We start from the raw sequence: 10,998 nt of genomic DNA, 5'->3' as shown, positions 1-10,998 counted from the left end.
TGAGGGTGGATCACCGAGAGATCTACGAATCTCTTTTCGGACGCGGAACTGAATAAAAGCCGGACCCGCCGGTGCAGTGGCCAAGTGTGGGGACAGCTCTCGAAGCGGCAACAACTCAACATGAAACTCTTCATCGCACTCTCCGTCCTGGTGGCTGTGGCATCGGCCCTGCCTCAGTTTGGCGGCGGCAACGCCAACGCTAATGCCAATGCCAATGCCAACGCTCAGGGCGGCGGCGGATTTGGAGGACGTCCCGGTGGATTCGGTGGCGGACCTGGATTTGGAGGTAACCCTGGATTCGGAGGGGGCCCTGGATTCGGTGGTGGCCCTGGATTCGGTGGTGGCGGATTTAATCGCGGCCCTGGCGGTTTCGGTGGCGGCGGCTTCGGTGGCGGCGGCTTCGGAGGTCGTCCACATGGCGGATTCGGCGGCGGCGGCGGTCCAGGATTCGGACCCGGCGGCTTTGGAGGTCGTCCAGGAGGCGGTTTCGGCGGCGGTGGCGCCGGCGGCTCGTCCACTGCCTCGGCATCCTCCTCGGCTTCGGCTTCTGGTGGTGGTGGACGAGGTGGCGGATCCGCTACCGCATCTTCTTCTGCCTCTGCTGCTTCAGGAGGCGCCGGATTCCGCGGTTAAGCCAAGTTAAAATTAATTAAGCGATAAGAAATGACTGTGAATAAAAAATTAATAAATTAAAATCAAAATACTTTAATTGTTTTTCAATTAGTGCTATGCAGCAGGTAGGTTTTTGTGCGGAATTGATTCCTTGAAGAAATCTCTTTCCAACAAATTAAAACCGCTGCCCGAGAAACCTTTTTCACTATGGAAAATCGGAATATATTTAAACAGTTTCAAAAAGGTTTAGAAACTTTGGCAGCAGTTCGTTTTCTGTACAGTATTACTGCCAAGAAACGATCGGAAAATGTATTGGCATTCGGCATAAATTTGTTGCCTTTAAACATACAAGCGTTTTTCTCGAAAATTCTAAATAACTAAATTTATATGCAAGAGAATAAAACAAACAAATCGAGAATGTCTTGAATGTGATATATTTTTATGCTAATAAACCACTTAGATTTCGAGATAAATAGTTCAAGCACATAATGTAAATGATCAAACAGAATATACTTATCTGGTTTTCCTTAAACGTAGCTGATGATTGATATTTTTATATTTTTATTTTGGTTATTGAGTATGTATGCACAAACTTAACAAGAAACAAATCATCACACTTCATAATTCTTATTGGATAAAAAAACCAAAACAAAACAGGTGCGAAAAAAACACCATCAAATATGCTGATCAAGAATATACACACTTTATAGGGTCACTGCGTTACAAACTTTTAACTGAATTAACATTAATGCATGACAAAGAGTAAATATACTTTTTTATATTATATTTGTATTTATTTTCGTTAAAGAGTTAGGCAGCTGTGTGGACTTTATCGCATTGATCCGACACATTTTACGTCCGCAGTTTATATTATCATTTTTATTTTGCTGGTCCGGCAGCCTATTTAATTTGAATCTAAAATGTAAATTGGAAATAATACAAACTTATATTTACAAACTTATATTTATGTAAATTCTATAGGGGCTTGTGCGGTTACAGACAAAATTGTATTTGTTTTATATAATTGAATAAATTGGGATTGATAATAGAACAAGGAAACGGTTAAAAAAGTGTTAATTATTCAAGAGCGTGTGCGTTGTAAGAAAAATATTTGTAATATACGAATGATGACAAGCAACAAATTTGTATTTCTGGATGTGGAGACTATGTGGTTTGTTGTTAATTTTTCATAACACTAGGATTTTGGAAATAATAAAATTGCCTTGGTTAAGTCTTATACCAAACTTAATTTTTTTAATACTATAGTATGTATTTATGTCAAATAGAGCAGTCTGATTCGTCCCACACTTTTTAAGCATGCAAAAAACAAAGCTTTTTATGTGACTCCATAAAATAGTAAAAACGTTGTATTTAAGCAGCGGCAACAGGTAACGAACGAATTTAATTGAATAAACTTAAAAAACAAACTTTTAATCAGAAATATTTTTGATTTTTTAACAACTTAAAGGGATTTTTCCTTCCGCTTTGATGCTCTACCAGTTTTCTTATAAAATAACAAAGTACCAAAGCGGTGACAGTGCCGAAAAAAAAAAAAATAAATAAATGCCTAATGAAATATAAACACAAATATTAATAATCGCTTAAATATTGATAGGGGCAAACCGGTTCCATAGAAAACCACCACGATCGCGGCTCGTGTTGGACTAAACACATTTGCAAACTTTCCTCAAACCATTGCATTTAATCATAAATCTATCTGACTCTTTCTGATGATATCTGCTCTACTCAGGCCCTACCTAAGTCCCCGATCACCGATAATATTTTTCGGCAGTGACTATTGTTTGCATGCTAATTTTTTCCCGAGTGGCGGGGCATTCTCAGTTTTTTTTGTTTGCGTCTGCCGGACGTCTGGCCACTATAAAAGCCGGGCCCTGGGGCATTGGCTACTAAGTTTGTTAAGTCACTCCGATCAAGCAGATCACCATGAAGGTCTTCGTCGTTCTCGCCGTAATCCTGGCCGTGTCCGCTGCCGCCCCGCCGTTCGGTGGTAGCGAAGCCAACGCCAATGCCAACGCCAACGCTCAATCTCAAGGTCAAGGTGGCTTCGGTGGTCAGCAGGGTGGCTTTGGAGGTGGTCCAGGAGGTGGCTTTGGAGGTGGTCCAGGCGGTGGCTTTGGAGGTCGTCCAGGAGGTGGTTTCGGGGGACCAGGCGGACCTGGATTTGGAGGACCCGGAGGTCCCGGAGGACCAGGCGGTTTTAGAGGACAACAACAAGGTGGATTCGGTGGACAGAACGGATTCGGAAACCAAGGAGGTTTCGGCGGCGGTCCTGGATTTGGAGGCGGTCCTGGATTTGGGGGCGGAAACAGCGAAGCTAATGCTAATGCCAACGCCGTCGCCGATGGAAACGGTTTTGGAGGTGGAAACGCTAATGCCAATGCTAACGCCAACGCCAGCTCTCGTGGAGGTGGTGCTAGTGCCAATGCTAATGCTAGTGCTAGCTCCAGCGCCTTTGGCAAATAAGCCGCGACTACGATTTTAAATTATTAAATTTTTTATTTTTTATTATGTTAAATACAAAAACTGAAAACAAAATATTTTGAAGCAGAACTTGTTTTATATTTGGCCAAGAGCCCTGCTCTTAAGAAGTTCAATAGTAACAAATGAGATCAAAACAATATAGAAGATACAACTACAGTTAAAAGTTGTAAATTATTTATTTCCAAGTACTTTTCTTCAGAAAATGTATATATATATCGATTTTGAACTTACTTATACATAAAATCTATCATTTTTATCTATTCACTGAGCTTAACACCAAGTCCCATTTTTGTTCTACAAAGCTAAAATCTACTCCTTACAAATATATCAACTAATATCGGCTTAGAATTTGTATATTTTGCGATCTAGGAAGTAAACATGTTTTGAATACGCTTTCCTTCAACATATATATTTTTATTGGGTATACCTAATTTTTCTGTCAACAGAATTTACTAAATAAACATAAGTTAATTTGAAAGCAATAATCACCAAATAGTTAAACTATATACTTTGCCGAAGTGCCGAAAATTAACCGGTCAGCTGAGTGTTTGTCACGTCTCAAGTTCGTGATCCATTAGCTACGTTTTCTTTGTGGAATTGTTACTGCAACACTCACTTAATAAAGGCTAAAAAGATTTAATCTCTAAATATAAAATGTTTAATTGAGATATTGATTCGTTAGAAGCACAAAATTACTGTTCAAAAATAAGAAACATTGCAACATTTGAAATAGATTGCAAACAAAAAGTTAAACAATCCAGTAGTTTTAGGAATAATAAGTTGAAGTACTTAGAAGTAGGGCATTTTGCTTCTAACATAAGGTGTTTATTTTTTGGGCTATGACTTTTTAGACAATTTTTTTAAGACAAAAAAGGGTTTAAGGAGCTTAGCCCTAACGGCCTTACACACTTAAAGAATAAAAACGAAGAAATTATACTCTTTCAAACGGTCCTTTTTGTTCCACTTTCTAAAGCAAAATAACAAAAATTGTAAAAACTGTATTGTTATGCTTAATTAGATGCTTGTGTTTTGTTAAGTGAAACACTAGCTATGCAAAAAAAATGCAAATAGTTTACGCAAATCAAAGCAATAAATTAAAAAAAACTGGTTTCCAGATAGGTTTAGCTACCGTAGAAATTTAGCCAGATGTGAAGCTGTGAAATCACAATTTTGTTTACCTCAGAAACGTAGCAAGTTTTTAGGAGCTCGAAGATAAATCGATTGACGTCACATCGCTTTTATATCCTTGAGAGCGTTTGTGTTATAGTTTCATTCAAACGTTTTCAAAGGATCCATTTTCAACGCTATAATGACAGTCGTCATTATCATCATTAGTTTTTTGTATAAGTTTTCGACAGACATATACACTTGTTTACGTTGTAAAAGAAATTCAAAAACATGAATTCGTCGTTTGTTCCAAAATGATTGAAATCGTCGCTAAAAAAAACCTACAGGAGCATCGATAAGCTGGACTTAAAACTGTGAATGAAAAAGATAAAGTGGACAGTAGCTGGACATGGTCAATTTAGTTTGCATTTACCTTTGCATTTGAGATTTAATTAAATTTGAGTCAATTTTTAATTCGCTTTAAAAAGAACAAGAGTCCAAAGGTAATAAACTTTGGTAAAAAATCCTTCTACGAATAAAAAATCTGTCATATAAACCATTGAAAATTCAATTAAATTTTTGCCTTATTTTATTTGTCTCACTTTCTCTTTATTTTATTTACTTCTGCTTGGTGAGAGTTATTTTGATGTTTAGTGCTATATTTTCTTTGATTCATTTTAAGCATTATAAAAAAAGTAGTGCAAGTTTTTAGCTTATTTATTTTCGATAAGCGTACAAAAATAATCTTTCCAAAAGTTGAAAAAGACGAGCAAACGTTTATAAATTTGTATTCTATTGACAAATTTTATACAATGGGTTAATAATCTAATGCAGAAAACTTTCTCAACACCAATAAATAAACAAAAAAAAAACAACGCCGTTTTATTAATATGGAGGCATGAAATTTGCTAGCAAAGTACAAATTATGCTAATAAATTGAATAAACCAAACGAACGGGTTTTAAACAACCACTGAATTTTACAAAAACATAAGATGCTGAGTTTATGATCTCTTCTCCTTTAAATGTAGCTTTTAGGGTGCAATGACGTCACTGCATCTTTAACGTATTCCCAAGTTATAGTAATAAATTTCCTCATAGACCAGAAAAAAGAACAAAAGCTGTGATTTCCGAAAAACAAATTTAGCATTTTAATATATTAATCGGGGTCGCTTCGAATTTAGAGGCCCGTCTGGCGACGTGCCCACTTTTTAAGGTAGTTTGGAGGGTTTAGGGTTCACTTCTGCCTTGGTTTTGGATCTATCCTCGGTTTCCATGGCCTCCGCTTCCCTGGGAAGTGGCGACGGCGTTTGCGTTGGCGGTGGCTGAGGCTGGGCCACCTCCTTGGCTTTTGGCATCGGCACTGGCGTTGGCAGTGGCGCTGGCACTACCGCCACCCTGTCCACCAAAGGATCCACCGGGTCCACCTGGTCCACCCTGTCCACCGAAGGATCCACCGGGTCCACCACGGTTACCGTGGCCAGGATGGGCCTGAACGGCCACCAGGGCTAGGATCAGGAAAATGCAGATGGCCAGGAACTTCATCGTCGAAACTTGATATGCCCACTGACTGTGTGGCACTGCTTTTATACTCTTAAACTTGACTTCGATTTCTTTTTTTTTTAAATTAGCAGAAAATTAAAAAAAAAAAAGCTAGAACCAGCTTATGACTATTATACTGGTTTTTCAGCTATAGTAGAAATTTACAAAAACATAAGTTTAAAGTGTAGCCAATTTTTAGGGTGCACCAGATACGTATTGTATTTTGCCCCTATAAATGATGCCCAACTAGTGATCCACTAAAAAGACAATAGTTGTTATTTCCAAAGAACGTACTTAGCATTTTAATATTTATCTAGAGTCGGTATTTTTCGAGAGTTCGGAACAATTCGGAGAGTCCAGTTTAGAGCTGCTTAAGGATCTATCCAGAGGCGTTGGCCTCAGCGTTTGCCGAGGCAGAAGCGGATGCTGGGCCGTATCCATCGCTTCTGGCCACGGCATTGGCGTTTGCCGAGGCAACGGCACCACCAGCACCACCACCACGTCCTCCACCGTAGAATCCACCTCGACCAGGATGGGCCTGAACGGCCACCAGGGCGAAGATCAGGAAAATGCAGACAGCCAGGAACTTCATCGTCGGAACTTGCGATGCACTGTGAGCGTGTGCCGGCTACTTTTATACCAGCATCCGCAACAGGCGGCTTAGACTTGTTTTGCGAAAAAAAAAAAAATTGGAACAAGCTTAATGCTATTAAAAGTACATATATATAGGGGGTTCCGTTTGGCACACTAATTAGCCATATATTAAGATTGCATGGCGTTTTATATTATTTAATGGATGTATATTGTGCGACCAATAATTGAAAACAGGTTAGTTGAAGACGTCTCAGACACTTAGTTAACTGAAGCATATTTACAGGCCGATCACTAAATCGGCTTAATAAGCTGACTTTTTAGTTAAACAATCTAACGACTGCATCATTTAATTTCGCTTTCAAGCTACTTACATGGTAGAAGTAACACTTCTCTTATAATAACAAAGTGCCAGGCTAACCAAATCTCTTGATTATTTTTGGCAATGCATTAAGTTAACTTAAATAATCAAAACTAGAATAAGTGAACTTCGGGTAGCTGATGTTCAAATAACAAAAAAAAATATTCCTTGAAAAGAAGGCAACATTATAAAATTTTGAGCTTCGGTAAATCGTTTGCTTTAATTACAATAAAGTTTTTACACTAATAATACGTTAAGTTATTTGATAAGTAAACAATATAAGTAAAATAATATAAATAAACCTTTGTAAAATATTTCCCATAAGTAATAACATGAGAAAGAAAAACAATATTAATTGGGGTTTCCACAGAGTTTCGTTATGTTGGGAAGTAGGATTCTTGGAATTTGGCTTTGCCCCAATCTAATTTATCCTGCTTACCGAATTGTCAAGCAGGTGGTTATGGATAAATGGTTTTTTTATGTTCTTCTGAAATTGTATGAAAACACAATTTTTGAAGAAAGTTATTCTTTTCTTTTATCGAATAAAGGCAATTAGGGTTATAAAAATGGCTAACGCCTCTTAACTATTACAAGAAAGCCCCATGTTCATCGTGGTCCAAGTTTTGACCAACATATAAAAATATTCTGCACCGGTTTACAATTAGCCACAATGTAGTTTTGCAATAATATTAGTTTTTATTGAAAGACACTTAGTAAGTTGGGAATGCAGTTATCAAACTATCTAACGGCTCAATATCCTCCATTGGCGGTGGCCACAGCATTAGCATTAGCGGTACTTCCTCCATAGCCGCCGCGTCCTCCGTAACCACCAGGTCCTCCGTAGCCACCAGGTCCTCCGTAACCACCGGGTCCTCCATAACCACCGGGTCCGCCGTAGCCACCATGTCCTCCATATCCGCCGCCTCCATATCCACCATATCCTCCATGTCCGAATCGTCCTCCATGGCCGTGGACCGACACCAGGGCAAGGATCAGGAATGCGCAGATTGCGAAGAACTTCATCGTGGATGCTGTGTGTTGTTGTGCCATCTGCGGGACTGGGGTCGCTTTTATACACACCTCTGCAGTTAATTTGGATCGGGACCTGAACCAGTTCTCGGACTTATTTATGGGAATCAATGTTAGCAAATGCAAATTGTATTTTTAATTGTTCTCAATACAGTTATCTACCAATTTCTTAAATACTAATTATTTCTTGTTAAATGCACTCCAAACTTGTTTGACCAGATGGCTTTCGTTTGTTTACAATAATTATATTGTTTATACATTTGCATAAAAGACAAATAAAATGCCTAATTTTGTCACAACGGCAGGTTGCTTTATTTTGGAATTTTTATTTTATTTTATATATTTTAATTTATATATTACTTTAGGTACGGGTAAGACTCTTGTGGATCCTAAGGTACCATCATCGTATTAGTTCATAAACAAGTATAATTATCCACCAGACAGACAAATAAAAAAATCATCAACATTTCATATGTGTCATTCGAAATGGTTTAAAAGACTTTATTTTGTGTTAAGTGTAAAGTGTGGCATAGTTTTCGGCTATTTTTTTTTTTTTTTTTTTTTTTTTTTTTTTTTTTTATATGTATATTTTTATTATTCGATTAGCACACTGCTACCCAAGTGGCAGCTTAATCTAATCAGTCTATTAATTAATTCAAATACAATTGTCTATAGTGTTTTTCTTAAGACTAGTAATTTAAGGTTACATTTTAGGTAGAAATATTGTTAATTTTGTTTTTCGAGTTAATACATATTATGTCAGAACCCGGTCAGGTAGGTCTTGAGGGTGGTGCCGCTTCAGTCTTCTTCTAACGGTTGTCTGAGGGTCAGCGTAATTAATGGCCGCAGTTCCAAGTTTCCTGGCTAGGCTGTTAGGATGCGCATTGAGTCGTTCCATGTACTTCTTTGAAATAGACTGCAGCTTGTCGCCGATTTTGGGCACCTTGAGGTCGCGTTCTATGTCGCTGGTTCGCATATACCAAGGAGCCCCAGAGATCCTCCTCAAAGTTTTAGACTGTAAAATTCGGATCTTGTTAAGATTAGATTTCGCCGCAATGCCATAAACTTGAAGACCGTAGAAGAGACTGGGCGCTAGTATGGCCTTGTAAATCATGACCTTGCAGCCCAGGGATAACCTGTTGCGTGGGGCAAGTAGCCATGACATACGAGCAACCTTGCTCCTGAAGGAGTGCTGTACAGCCGTGATATGCCTCTTGAAGGTAAGTTTCTTGTCTAGGGTGACACCTAGGTATTTATACGCCTGATGGTGCCTGATTGGACTTCCATTCAGACTGACACCTGGACAAGTTTCTCGGCGGTTTGTGAACGTCACATTGGCGCATTTGTCAGCGTTGATTCGCACATTCCAGTTCTCAGCCCATAGTTGAAATGCATCCAGGTATTCTTGCAGTGCAAATGTGGCTGCTAAGATACTTTTACTTTTTGTGAGTACAGCAGTATCATCAGCGTAGGTAGCTATTAGCACATCCTTTTCTTCAACTTCCGTGATTGGTGTGTGAGTCGGCATGTCCGAAGCGAAAATGGAATACAGGGTCGGGCCAAGTACGCTACCTTGTGGGACTCCAGCAGAAATACGTTTGACGGTCGATTTGTACCCATCGTCAGAGACGTGGAATGTGCGTTCTTCAAGGAAACTTTTTACAAGCTGGAACAGCTGAGGCGTGAACAGACTCTTCGCTTTGTAAAGAAGCCCAGGGTGCCAGACCCTGTCAAAAGCCTGTTGAATATCAAGGAAGGCAGCCACAGCGTATTCTTTATTTTCCATGGCTTCTAGCGTAAAGTTGACTACTCTATGCAGTTGCTCAGGAGTGCCGTGCTGTAGGCGGAAACCGAACTGGAATTTCGGGATCGCTCTGGTGACATTTTCGAAAGTTAGTAGCCTGTTTAGGATAAGCCTTTCCATAATTTTCCCCAGTGAAGGAAGTAGACTGATGGGCCTGTACGAGTCCACATTTGTCGGCAGTTTTCCAGGTTTGAGTATCATTATTATACTCGCCGATTTCCAGACTTTCGGAAAATATCCAATATTTAATATACTGTTGTATATCAGCACAAGGAACTGCAAGGCTTTATCTGGTAGAAGTCGAATGGTTCTGTTGTCAAGAAGGTCTTCCCCAGGAGTTTTCTTTGGCGACATTTTAGATACTAGGATCTTTACTTCTGACAACGTTACAGGGCTAACAGGCAGGCTCAATTGAAATGGAGATTCCAAGTACTCTTCAACTTGTTGACATTGCCTTTCCGGTGCATAATCGTAAGGCCGAAAACGCTGCTCAAGGTTTTTAGCGAACACTTCAGCTTTCTCCTGGCTAGTGCGACACCAGCCACCTGTGGTATTTCTAATAGCTGATTTTGGGGTGGGCTGAGCTTTGTACCTTTTCGTGATTCGCCACAATGAATAATTTGTACTGGCGTCTGTCCCCAAGTTTTCAAGAAAGTTGTCTATTTGGTCCTGCTTTCTTCTGGCAAGGGCCTTATGTAGACAGTTGGCCAGCCTACTGTGTATCTGTTGGATACGATAATCTCCTGTTCTTGCGTATTCCCTTCTTACTCTACGTTTCAGACTAAGCAAGGCCGCAATTCTGGGTGGTAACTGGAGTGGTCTAGGAGCGTATGTGTCATGCCGGTTTCTGGGTGCCGCAAGCTCAGCAGCCTGGCTTATTTTACTCATGAAAAGTCTGATGGCACTATCAATATCCCCCTCCTCTAGCATTTGTATATTAACCTCGCTCAGCTGTTCAAGGTGGGCTTTGAAGACGTTTATGTTGGCACCGTGGGCAAGTAATCGTGATCGTTGTGGTTTTCTCAACGGCGTGGTATGCAGTTCAGCCAAAACCGGGACGTGGTCCGACGACAGTTCGTGAAGTGTTCGCACATTTAGCCTGCCCATTGTGAACCCATTAGTAACAAAGAAGTCTAGTGCTGACGGTGCTATTAGGGGATTGTAGGAGTAGAAAGTGGGTTCGCCCGTAGCCAGAACTTGGTATTGCCCATTCACAATGACTTCTTGCATCAGATTGCCTCTAGGGCAGCCTCTTGAATTACCCCACCATACATGTTTGGCATTATAATCACCTCCAGCAATAAATTTGTTGCCTAAAGCAGAAAACATGGATTCAAATTCGGTTTTTGTCCATCTTTCCCTTGGAGGCAGATATACAGCAGCTATTGTGACAGACCCCTCCGATGTTTGCAGCTGAGCTCTAGCTATCTGCCTGTCATTACTAGAGGTAGG

At 39.9% G+C, this 10,998-nt stretch overlaps 3 protein-coding genes across 3 annotated transcripts; 1 reads left to right on the top strand and 2 right to left on the bottom strand.

Annotated features, from left to right (window-relative positions):
• On the top strand, positions 1-3,146 carry LOC128263414 (uncharacterized). Its single transcript, XM_052998446.1, has 2 exons — positions 1-628; positions 2,534-3,146. Exons 1-2 carry the CDS (start codon positions 121-123, stop codon positions 3,094-3,096), a joined length of 1,071 nt encoding a protein of 356 aa, XP_052854406.1. The 5' UTR covers positions 1-120; the 3' UTR covers positions 3,097-3,146.
• A 1,851-nt stretch (positions 3,147-4,997) lies between these two features.
• LOC128261331 (uncharacterized) lies at positions 4,998-5,790 on the bottom strand. Its single transcript, XM_052994982.1, has one exon. The coding sequence runs from the start codon at positions 5,762-5,764 to the stop codon at positions 5,480-5,482; it is 285 nt and encodes a 94-aa protein (XP_052850942.1). The 5' UTR covers positions 5,765-5,790; the 3' UTR covers positions 4,998-5,479.
• A 1,596-nt stretch (positions 5,791-7,386) lies between these two features.
• On the bottom strand, positions 7,387-7,771 carry LOC128261546 (neuropeptide-like protein 31). Its single transcript, XM_052995289.1, has one exon. The coding sequence runs from the start codon at positions 7,761-7,763 to the stop codon at positions 7,464-7,466; it is 300 nt and encodes a 99-aa protein (XP_052851249.1). The 5' UTR covers positions 7,764-7,771; the 3' UTR covers positions 7,387-7,463.
• Between the last annotated feature and the right edge of the window lie 3,227 nt (positions 7,772-10,998).

The sequence above is a fragment of the Drosophila gunungcola genome, unplaced genomic scaffold (genome assembly GCF_025200985.1).
Source record: "Drosophila gunungcola strain Sukarami unplaced genomic scaffold, Dgunungcola_SK_2 000001F, whole genome shotgun sequence".
Lineage (NCBI taxonomy): Eukaryota > Metazoa > Arthropoda > Insecta > Diptera > Drosophilidae > Drosophila > Drosophila gunungcola.
This window is presented reverse-complemented; position numbering and strand designations above follow the sequence as displayed.